General features: G+C 43.0%; 1 protein-coding gene across 2 annotated transcripts in view; it reads right to left on the reverse strand.

Annotated features, from left to right (window-relative positions):
* Window positions 1-12,308, reverse strand: part of LMBRD2 (LMBR1 domain containing 2) — a 35,672-nt gene extending 23,364 nt beyond the window's left edge. The window contains exons 1-5 of one of the 2 annotated variants that reach the window (XM_077346976.1): window positions 12,087-12,308; window positions 4,844-5,073; window positions 3,521-3,609; window positions 2,178-2,273; window positions 776-943 (exon numbers count right to left, since the gene is read on the reverse strand). In XM_077346976.1, the coding sequence (XP_077203091.1) occupies window positions 776-943; window positions 2,178-2,273; window positions 3,521-3,609; window positions 4,844-5,017 (527 nt within the window). In that variant the 5' untranslated portion in view covers window positions 5,018-5,073; window positions 12,087-12,308. The remainder of the gene's footprint in view (window positions 1-775; window positions 944-2,177; window positions 2,274-3,520; window positions 3,610-4,843; window positions 5,074-12,086) is intronic. The other variant, XM_077346975.1, reaches the window with a different exon arrangement.
* Between the last annotated feature and the right edge of the window lie 97 nt (window positions 12,309-12,405).

Here is a 12,405-nt window from a genome sequence, read left to right on the forward strand (position 1 = left end):
GGCTAATGGCTATAATTTTAGCCGGAGTGTGTGTTTCTATGGTAAAACAGTTTAAAAGCTGTTTACAGTACACACATTCCACACATCCTTCACTAAGATAATTTTAAATGATATGATAAAATCAGAGTCCAGTAGCACCTTTAAGACCAACAAATATTCAAGGCGTGAGCTTTCAAGTGCAAGCTTGCACTCGAAAGCTCACACCTTGAATATATCTTTTGTTGGTCTTAAAGGTACTACTGGACTCTGGTTTTATTGTGCTACTTCAGACCAACACGGCTACCCATTTGAATCTATTTAAATGATATGGATGTGCATCCCAGATAAGGCTCTCAGATTTCAAAGATATTTGTACATTTTTTTGTGTTGCTGAGGCCAGGATTGAAAAAGTCAGCCAATGGCTGTCAAATTATTTTCATGCACTCTTTCCTGTTACCCTGAGTCCAACCACTTCTGAAACATCTTCAAAGGCAGAGTGTGACATTTGCATGGGAGTTTGCTGTTCAAAGAGAAGATCCCAGAGAACAATAATAGTAGTATAATTATTATTGTTTGTAACCCGCCCTTTCCTGGGTAGCTGAGGCTGTGGCACAGGTGCTTGATTCATGGCTATTTTATCCCATTATAAAAATTAAAATGCTTTGTTTTGAATTATCATACATAGGCACATAAGTACTTAAAAATTAGTCAATGACAGATTTGTAGAAGACAAGTAGTACTATGATTGCTAAGCCCTGTCCCAAGCATTTAAATACCAGGAGTTTATTATTCTTACCATTTCAGGCTGAAGTTTGGGTTTACGGCCACGTATATTAGAAATGCTCCAAAAATCATAAGGTAGGTGCCATAATATATTGCATTTTCAATTAATGCAGTTTTAATCTTTCCAGTAATGGAAAAGCCTCCGGACCGAGCATATGACTGCATGAAGGGTAACAGAATCCTAGGAGCAAACAACAGAATTAATTAAGCAAAGCCGTTCCACCTCAGCTAATCTCCATTTAGGTTAGTTAACAACAAATTCTCGACATTATTTATTTATTTTAAAAACCCCAACAGTTCCACTTTTTGCCTAGCAGACTGGAACCAAAGGTTAAGAGCAATAAAACTACCACTTTTTAACAGAAATAACACATTTTTTAAAAGTCCGGAGTTCTATTTCAAAGCCAGATTGTTAGAACTCCTCATTCTATGAGTCATGAGGATAACGTTATCTGTACAGTTGTGTCCGACCCTCGGAGATTCTACAGGAAAGTTTTTGCCATTCTACAAGAAAGTTTCTGTCATACTCGCTTCTAAAATGTACCTGAAATCTACCAGATATATATTTCTCCAAACATCAACATCAGCTTTGGAAGAATTATAGCTATCCTTTTTGAAACCCATAACACTACAGGAGTTCATTTGCAAGTGGAAAGCCTGCAGTCAGCAGAGGGTAGCAAGCATATCACTTGTAGCAATTAGCAAGTTCAATGAGACTATCACGTAACATAGCGATCCCCATCCTGTGGGCCGCGGACCACATGTGGTCCTTCAACTAATTGGAGATGGGCCGCGAAGGACGCTTTATCCCCCCCCCCCCCCGGCCCTTTACAACACACTTTGGGTGTCATTGTCTCCCATCACTCCCAGATGGGACTATCTCGTTGTAGAGAAACAAGCTCAGGGTTCCCATTGATTTGTCATTGTCATGAGTTAAAATTTCCATGAAAATAAAATGTTCCTTATGTTCATTGTTGTGGCGTGTCTGTATCTTATTTTGAAGGGATGTTTAAACATTACCATAGCGATCAGAGAGCGTTAGGGCAGTGGTTGAGAGTAGAGGAGTAAACTACCCCCACACACACCAGGCCTCAGTAAAATTGTCAAGCATTGAGTGGTCCCCGGTGATAAAAAGGTTGGGGAGCACTGGTGTAACAGACTAAATACAGGAGGTGAAAATTATTTGGCCGCAGCAAAACTAGCTGGGGATATATTTAATGCTCCTTTCCTCTGACCCCAATTTAATTCAAGTATTTAAATTAACCCCCAGTACACACAAACACAAGCAAACACTCACTCTGCAAGTTCTGACATTAATATACAATACATAGGTGTTTATCATTAATGAAAGCAATGTGGTGGTTTCTTTGACTATACTACCTAGAAAAGATTCAAACATTTCAGGAGTTCCTCACCATGTTAAGAACTGTGATGTCCAGTACACAATGCGCCAGAAGACAGGCATGATTTCACGAGGAATATAGCTCCATGGTCTGAAACACTCATGGTGTCTGGGAAGAAAGATTAAAAATTAATTTGGATTTCTCCAAAACATATTTTTTAATTGTTCCAGTCAACACTACATGTTACTAACAAACTACAATGTAACATTACCATCGTATTCCCTTAATTGCTTTATATCTCACCGAAAGCAGCTATTTTTGTTCTCCTCTGCTCCATTTTATTCCCACAACAACCCCTTGAGGTAAGGTTAGTCTGAGAGTGGGGCAATGGCCGAAGGTCACCCAGCAAACTTCCATGGCAGAGTGAGATCAAACACGGGCCTCCCAGGCACTCTAACCACTACAATGCACTGGCTCTTCAGGAATTTAAGCCTCATCTTAAGTGTACATAAGTGCACTTTCCATTCCTTCCTATAAGGGCATTTCCTTCTCCTGCTCTCTGCTCTCCTTCTGAGACAGAGGCTTCAGAGCTTCCTGCAGCAGCTGCTACACATGCTAGCCTCGTTAAGACAGGGAGGAGGGAGAGGCAGTGACTGCTCTTTCCCTCTTTCCCTTCTGTCTCCCACCCCACCCTTCTGTCTTGTCTGGCAGCTTTTTAAAAAATACCCGCATATAAGCCGAGCGGGACTTTTCAACTTTAAAAAACGGCTGGAAAACTCGGCTTATATGCGAGTATATACGGTATACTTTATACGTGGCCCATCCAGTACAGTCATCATCACAAACCAGTCAGAAATGGAAAATGTTAAGTTTATTCAGGAATATATACTGCTTGGTATTTTATTGCTACAACAATAATCAAAGGAATATTTTAAAGAAGAAAACATCTAAAACCTGACTGGCATTATGAAACCCATACATGCAAATTAAGTATATTGCTTCAGAGTCAAAAACCTGACTCAGAATAGTAACTCAGCTACAATTATTTTCTTATCAATTGTAATTAAAACTTCTGCCCTTTTTTTACCTAGCCACGTGTTTCTTGGGTGGCTAGAAAATATGCTAGGAAAATAGGAAGTGGAAGAAAGTCAATTGAATTATGGACTAAAAAAAATTAAACATGTGAATTGCTCCAAGCTTTTCCAGAGTAGCAGAGAGCTTTGCATAATTAAATCTATGTAGAATCAGAGTCCCTTTACTGGCATTAGAATAAATCTATTCTATGACAAGGGAGGGATACTAACATATTGACTTTCTTAAGAAGATAGGTAAACAATTTATAGTTCAATAACAAAACATTTTCTAGTCACAAAACTATTTTAGCATGTATATGAAAAAATATCAGTTTTCTGTACCCTGAAGCAGGAGGGGTATGTGATTCATTGCTGCTGCTACTTTCAGATGGACTAGAGTTTACAGCTCGCGTGCACCGATGGTATATAGTCTAGAAAACAAAATAAATATTAGCAGTTAGAGAAAAGTGCAGTTTTTGGGAATGGAAGATGTAAAGGTCAATTTAGATCAGACTTTTTCAAATTTTTGATTGTGGAAGTACCGCTAAAAATTTTTTCGGGCTTCGAGGTACCAGGAATTGATGTCAGCTGGCCATGTGTCCCTGTCATGCCCCTGGAAGTGAGAGGATCCTTTCCCACCCCCTCCGGGCTGATCACTGGTCATCATAGTGATGGTGGGGAAAGCTCCCATGTGGCAAGGAAATGTTAATCAGGAGAGCTTTTCAAAACAGGAAGGGAATCGAAACAGGACATGATCTTCCACTGCCTATGGTAGAGTACGTCAAATAAAGGGAAACAGTCCCCTTGTACAGATGCTACAGCAGGACACCTTGAAGGTGCTTTTAAAATGATGGAAAAGGGCTGGTGACTTCAGTTTCACTTCATCTATATACAATGCCACTGTCACATAAGAGAAGTGGATATAAGGCTGGCATCTAAATATGGAACCTGAATGGAGATGAACATTTAGGTTCACTTTGCTTCTTTTTTACGTAATTTAAGGCAAATCAACAACACACGACAAACAGTAACATTCTAAATGTTTTAGGAGTCTGTATGAATGTCCGGAATTGTTTTAAAGGGGTTTTAATGGGACTTTTAACACGGACAGTTGTAACCCACCATGAGCCAGTTTTGGGAGTGGCGGGCAATAAGTCGAAACAATAAATAAATACAAATAAATAAATAGCCAGGAGTATATGGGAAAAAAATCAACATTTTGAAATAAGTGTTTAGCTTTTTACAAAGGGAATAACACTGCACAGTTACCTAACAGGTACAGGTGTGAAATCAGTGATTACCTCCAACTATTTCAGCCGAATGTGCTTTAGGGATGCCTAACCCAAACAAAGAGCCTCTTGTGGTGCAGAGTGGTAAGGCAGCAGACATGCAATCTGAAAGCTCTGCCCATGAGGCTGGGAGTTCAATCCCAGCAGCCAGCTCAGGGTTGACTCAGCCTTCCATTCTTCCGAGGTTGGTCAAATGAGTACCCAGCTTGCTGGGGGGTAAACGGTAATGACTGGGGAAGGCACTGGCAAACCACCCGTATTGAGTCTGCCATGAAAACGCTAGAGGGCATCACCCCAAGGGTCAGACATGACCCGGTGCTTGCACAGTGGATACCTTTACCTTTTAACCTAAGCAAAGAGACATTAAATTCCTTACCGAGGTGACATCCAAAGGCAATATAAAAACCATGAGGAAGCAAAGATACCAAGCTAGTAGTGTTGCTACGATCACGAGTCTGTGCTGTTTCTTGAAGTCTCCATAGCGATGCAATATGATTAAAGCCAAGAAGAAGACGAATACTATCTCAATGCCCAAAGCCGCACCACTCATTATTATCCACTGAGTCCAGCCAGGGTGTGCACTTCATTTATAAAAGGGTCTCATAGCTGTAATAAAAAAACAAAACAAAATGCCATTTCGTTAAGTCCTGTGATGTATGGCTGGCAACGAACATACTTCTTCTCACCCACATCCCAACAAGCAAGTCTTCTGTCCCTTCAAGTACAGCACCATGGCCACTGCAGCTGGATCGATGATACAATGATAGGGCTGTGAGGCTCTCCATCTCTGCTGCCATACGCCAGAACTGCTTTGAATAGGCGACTGTGAGATTTATTTATTTAGAATTATAGCCCACCTTTCCCACTTGGACTCATGGCCGAGCCCACAGTCAGTATGATTGATAGGATAGGACAGTTAATATAATGGGATGAGCTTGTAGACCCAATCGGAAATCTAAGAACAGAACTGAGAAGCAAAGCATAAATATTAATAGGACACACTGAATGATGCAAAAAGTACAGAATCGTACTAAGTATCAGCAAGCTAAACACAGTAGCATAGACCAGGAGTAGTCAACCTGTGGTCCTCCAGATGTTCATGGTCTACAGTTCCCATGAGCCCCTGCCAGAAAACGCTGGGAATTGTAGTCCATGAACATCTGGAGGACCACAGGTTGACTACCCCTGGCATAGACTACAATCCCTAATAGGAGAGATAGGGGGGAAAAAACTATTGGGGAGGATCACTTGGGCATGAAATTGGGGGTCACTGTGGGTAGGCAGGTAGTTGTGGGTTCCTGCACTGTGCAGGGGTTGGACTAGATGAGCCTGGAGGTCCCTTACAACTTTATGATTCTATTATTTTAAATCTTAAGCATCAAATACACTTGTCATCAATGAAGGATTATTACTTAGAACACAAATTTTATTTATATATCCCCATAAGGCTCAACAAAACCCTGGCCCCAGACTGCCATGACACCTAACATTTTCATTGTGCCAACTAGTGATCTTAGCAATGATTTTATTGAAGTGTGTCTTCATTACCTTTAGGATAAGTACAAACTTCTCATTTCACATCAGAACACATTTTGTTGTAGGGACACAGAAATACACATGCAGAAAGTTCTCGTCACTTCTTGTTTACATGTTAACTTTACACCATTCACTGGTGATAGATGAATTAATTTCTTAACCCATTCCTTTTTAGACCAGCTTTGATATCCCACATGCAATTAAGCAGTATTAAGCAGAGCACAACATTAATTAAGCAGCTTACAACATGCTCCCCATCTGCATTTCATTCCTACAACCCTGGGAGGTAGGTCAGGCTGAGATGAGAGTGTGTGACTGCTCAAAGTCACCAATGAGCGCCGTGGAGATTCAGACCTGGGTCTCCCACACCCTAGTTCAACACTATGCCAGGCTGGTTTGCATCCTACCTCTCCAATTAGCTAAGGCTGGGCTTGATTTAAGACTGATGCTGGAGAGAGAACATTGCTTCCCTGTGCTTTGTAAAGACAGCAGCTCAGTTTAAACAGGGAGGGATTGTGGCTCAGTGGACTTAACACAAGGCACTTGACATAAGGAAAGTCCCAGGTTCCATCCCCAGCATCTCCAGTGAAAGGATCTGGCAGCAGGTAGTGTGAAAGAGCTCTGCCTAAGACCCTGAAGAGCCATTGCCAGCCTGAGTAGGCAGTACTGGCTGTGATGGACCAACAGTCTGATTCAGTATAAAGTAGCTGCACATGTTCATGAGATGTTGAATAAGTACAAAGGGTGGCATCTTTGGTCTCAGCCACCATCAACCCTTCTTTCCACAAAAGAAGCTCTTCTGCTTTAGGAAGAGCTTGCATTTAGCAGCACATTGAATACAGCCCTATATAACTTTCACCACATCAAAATATGTTACTCAAAGAATGTTTTCATTTCATTTGCAAGATATTTTAAGGTCAGTGCTCTAATGTGCTTCTCAGAAGGAAGTGTCCACTTATTTCTTCATCTTTTGTTTACCTTATACTGTAAGTGCTAATTATTAAAGACATCCTGTTTCTCAAATAGGTGTACTGGACCTTTCAATTAGTTTTCAAGCAAATCATTGTATGACTAGTAGAAAAGCCTATTGTATCCCTTCTATATAACAGGCACTAGGCCACACACACCCCACCCTGGGCAGGTCAGCCAAGACCAGCAGAGGCCTGGCGGGCCTTTTTGAGGCAGAAGGGAGCACTGGACAGCAGTCCACTCCTCCTCCCGCTGCCCCGCAGCTCTACCGAGGCCTGGCTAGGCCACAGCTGGAGCTGCTCAGGGCAGCGGAGCACTGGCAGGGGCTCTCTCCCCGCCACCAGCCCATAGTCTCAGATCCTCTGCCCTCCCTCCTAGCTCTTGCTTACATTTGAATTTCTTTCAAATGGAAGAAATTGGAGGGGGATGCAACTAGGGGCAGTACATCCTTCCTGGTTAGCCATTCGTTGGACGGACGTTCCAGCTCATGCTTACATTTGAATTTCTTTCAAATGGAAGAAGTTGGAGGAGGATGCAACTAGGGGCAGTACATCCTTCCTGACTGGCCACTCACTGGACGGACGTCCAATCAAGAATGGGACAGCTGACCTGATTGGTGGTTAGACGGTGAGTCCCAGTTCCTTCCAGCACCCCTTACCAGCTTTATTAATGGTTACAGAAGATTACAGATGGGTGAAACAGTAACCATGCATTAAGAAATCCTAAATAGATCCCGTCATAGAATCAGAGTTGGAAGGGGCCCTACAGGCCATCTAGTCCAACCCCCTGCTCAACACAGGATCAGCCCTAAGCATCCTAAAGCATCCAAGAAAAGTGTGTATCCAACCTTTGCTTGAAGACTGCCAGTGAGGGGGAGCTCACCACCTCCTTAGGCAGCCTATTCCACTGCTGAACTACTCTGACTGTGAAAAATATTTTCCTGATATCTAGCCTTCAGTGTGTAGCAATTCTGATTCCTGAGTATTCTTAATCAGACCAGGGAAATATATATATTTTTAAAAGCCATACTATACATGCCCTCTTTTTCCTGCATCGGTAACCCAAGATAGTAACTAGGAGTATATTGTTTACAACACAGTCCTGTTGGAGTCAATAGGCTCAGAAGGGTGTAACTCTGCTTAGGACTGACTGCACAATGGAGCATCCTGTAATTCCACGTCTACCTAAACAAGCCTAAAGCAAGCAGGTGGGAGGTGACTGAAAAGCAGCACAGACAGTAAGAAAGAAACTGTATCTGTCCCTATACTTTTTCACTTCCAATGCTAATTTTTCATCTGGCATTGGGTTACATAGAAATCTGACTAGCTACTGGAAGGGGTGGGGGATGAGGCGACGGAGAAGATTCCTCTTCTGCCTTCCCGGACTCCTACAAATCATGTATCATGTGTTTCTTCAGTAAATTTGATTTTTTTGTATATGTCTACCACCATCAAATCTTGTTTGGCCTTCAAAAATTCTCTACATTTCAAAATTATGGACCTAAACAGGTACTGAAAACCTAGAAAAGATTTGATCAAAATCCTGCATAAGTACAAGGCGATGAATGTTGATGAGAAGTAATCAATCTGACAGATGCATGTCAGGGAACACATGTAAATACCAAAGATCACTGCTAGGAATTCAAGAGCATACCAATTATGCTTTCACCTGTCAAAGTATAGAGGTATAACTTGCCTGAGAAATAAATATTTAGAAATGTACTGTTACTACACAGTTTTTACAGCACAAAAAATAGCACAATTTGAAACTTCCACTGATGGAAGGCTTTAAAGCAGGGATAGTCAAACTGTGGCCCATTCGCTGGCAGGGGGCTCCTGGGAATTGTAGTCCATGGACATCTGGAGGGCCGCAGTTTGACTACCCCTGCTTTAAATGAAAAGGGTGTGATTAAAATGGATGATCCTACTGTCAGGATCAGTGCCTGCTCTGAATTATTAGATTGGCCTGGGTTTCTCCATGTTTGCTTAGCCTGCATTTTACCTTTCGCTTTTGGGTCTCTATGTAACCTCGACCCTCTATATTTTTAGCTGCCTGCCTGAAATCGAAACCTGTCTGCTGTACCCTGCTATCATGATTTGCTGTGAACTATTTGTCTTTTGAACCGGCCAGCAAGGCCTGCTCTGTGTAACAAAAGTAGTTATCTTGTCAGTTGGCGCCGGGGTGCCCAAAGACGTGCGAGAAGTAACACTCCCTGGTTATTGCACCTGGTGCTCCTCTCCCCCCTCCCTTGGGAACCCTTCAAGTTTTGGGCGGGAGAATCCTATTGAAAAGGGTCTGCAAATGTAACGGCTGGCAGAATTGATTTCTCTAGTTTAGGTGTCTGAAGTTACTTCTCAATAAAACGCTTTCCTTTCATAGAAGCTTGTTGTGAGTTCTTGCTGCACTTGACACCTACCTGAAATGTGTGGTTGGAGATACTAAGTGGATTAACCTTTGCATCCAAAACTAAGGTGACCAGATTTTAACATTGGGGGGGGGGGTTCTTGATTAAATATTTGGTTTATATGGAGCAACAAAAAGTTTCATATAATGCATAGAACACAAAAATAATATTGTAATATATATATTTTTAATTTCAACATAAGTACAATTTGCCAGGTGCCCCCAGATGTCCCCCCCAAAATAGGACCATCTGGTCACCTTATCCAAAATCCAAAACATTTTATAGGTGTGTGTGTTTATTTATTTCCTAACGGACCTAAAACAGTTCTGCAGGGCTTGCAAAAGGGAGCTCTTCCAACAGGCATTTGGTCGAGGTCGACCAGAACCAGTAACAGTCCTGGGCCCCTGAACCTCCCTCCCAGGAATCCATGTAGCTGAACTGAACCATGGACTTGTTTGATTGTTATCCTGTTAAATAGTTATTCTGTTGTTTTTGTTGTTGTTGTTATTACTATTGCTGTATTTTACTTGATGCAAAACTGAGTTTGATGTATTGTTCTTTATGTTCCATGTGAACAGCCCTGAGCCTCAGAGGAGGGTGGTATACAAATGCAATAAATAAATAACCCTAACCTGTTATAGACTGTCCCTGTTGAATCAGTCATCTTGTGTTAAAGCCTGTTCAAGAACTATAACTTCTCTTCCAAAGATGGGTGGAAGAGACTCTCGGCAGATTCAGGGCAGATCACAACATGATTAAAAGCTTATTCCATTCTAAAATACAATCAGAATCACACATTGCTGGAAGAGACCACAGATGGCCATCCAGTCCAGTTAGGTTAAAAATTTTAATACAATTAACACTCCAGTATTGGCCCAAACATTCCCTGTGTGAAGTTTTGGTATGCGTGATATAAGCCTCCCTAAGGAGTATAGTCTGGCAAGTGCACAGGCATAGTATTACAAATGCACATTTACAAGAACATGTGCAAACTTGATCATGTGATTAACCTCCCCCCTCCCCAAGAGAGAGAACTGGTTAATTCCATGACATAGGCTGTAGTACAAAAGGTCATACCTACCCATTACTCCTTTCTCTCCAAAATCTTTCCAGTAATGGAAAAGTCTCCTGACCTAGCAATTTCTTTTCTATTTAAAACCAAGATTAGCCAAGCAAATAAGTCTTGATTTTCATTTTGATAAAGTCTCTTCAAGTAAATTACATAAACTGGAGTCACATATAGATTCATTTCAGAGTTATTATATTGACTCTAGTCCACAACATGGGATTCTTTTATAATGTTTCAACTGTGTACCCTACTGTTGTTACTTATTGCTTTCTCCCCCATGCGTAAACCCTGACATGCAAAGGCAGCCAGTCAACATTAAACAAAAAATTGTGTGTGTGTGTGTGTGGGGGGGGGGGAAGCAAGACGAACTGTTCTTGCTATACACTGTAGACATTCTTACCCATCAACTGCATTCATGGAAAAATAGTAAGCATGGCCTTAATGAATGAATAAGTTTAAAGTTTGAAAAGTTGCCAAAGATCTGTGCCTGCATAGCTGGGGCAGAGATTTTTATTTCAGCCCTGTGATCTTCTTATAGTTTCAAATGTATTTTTGCTTCATCTGGTCTGATCCTTTGGAATTATTGGCTTGATTGATTTTCCTAAATCTTGCATTCAGAACAATCGTTGTTGAAGCTGAAGCCATAACAACCATATAAACAAACAAAAATATCCTATTATGCTAAGCCAAAATCCCAGCAGGCCTTGTCTCAACTAGCTCACTGGATCTTTGCATCATCCCACTTCATCATCATCATCATCATCATCATCAAATTTCTATTCAGCCTTCCCAGAATGGCTCAGGGCGGCGTACATAATACGATTAAGAATGGATTAAAACCAACATAACAAATAAAACATCAAACACGAGCAGTATAAAGCCTGATTTTTTTTAAAATCACGATAAAAACAATTTTGCAGCATTTAAATCATAGCACCCTCCAGATTAACCAACTGCCTATTAGTCTCCAGACCAGATCACTCTCTGTGGGGCTGTTTGGGAGGAAAGGTTTATGCCCCCAGCATACAATCGTCTAATAACATATGGAATCAAAATTTAATCAAAGCAACAAACAATAATAACTGCCCTGCAATCTTACTGTCTCCTCGAGACAACATAGGGGGGGGGGGAAACGGCAAGAGGTTATGACACACGGCTAAACAATGACAAGGAAAGCAGGGGTAGTCAAACTGAGGCCCTCCAGATGTCCATGGACTACAATTCCCATGAGCCCCTGCCAGCATTCGCTGGCAGGGGCTCATGGGAATTGTAGTCCATGGACATCTGGAGGGCCGCAGTTTGACTACCCCTGAAAGGATGGATGAGGCAAAATGAGACGCGCTGACGCCTCAGCCACACGAGCAGCAAACCTTTCCCTGACCCCCATGGGGGTGAGCCCGGCCAGGCATGGGCTGGCCTGGGCCCTGCTCCTTTGGGCCTCGCCAGGACTGCGGTGGCCGCACGGGGGGCGACAGGCAGGCTCCCGCGGCCTCCTCAATGGCTTCTTCTTCTTCTTCTCCCCGTCCCGCCTGCGGGGCCTTTTGGCCCGGGGGAGCCGGGGCGTTGGGGAGGCAGCCCAGCGGAGACCCCCAGGCGGCCGGAGCCTCCGCGGGGGAGAGCAGGCGCCGAAGAGAGACTCACCCAGGCCTGGCCGCGCTCCATCCCCGACCCGCGTGGCGGTTCGTCTTCGCCTCAGGCGGCCTCGTCCCCTCGAGCGCCTCGCCCAGGCCTCAGAACCAGGCCCGACTCCGTGAGGGAAGCGACCGAGCCGGCGAGCGAGCGAGCGGCGGCCGCTGCTGCTGCTGCTGCTGACATTTCCTGCTTCGCCCACTCCCGCGCCGTCATCGCCGAGTCATGGCTCCTCCTCGTGAGGAAATCTGAAGGGATTTTTTTTTTAAGTATTCGTTTGCTTCTGTAGCGGGACTACAACGCCCAGAAGCCCTCGCGGCGGCCCGCTTTC

Source organism: Paroedura picta, chromosome 7 (genome assembly GCF_049243985.1).
Source record: "Paroedura picta isolate Pp20150507F chromosome 7, Ppicta_v3.0, whole genome shotgun sequence".
NCBI lineage: Eukaryota > Metazoa > Chordata > Lepidosauria > Squamata > Gekkonidae > Paroedura > Paroedura picta.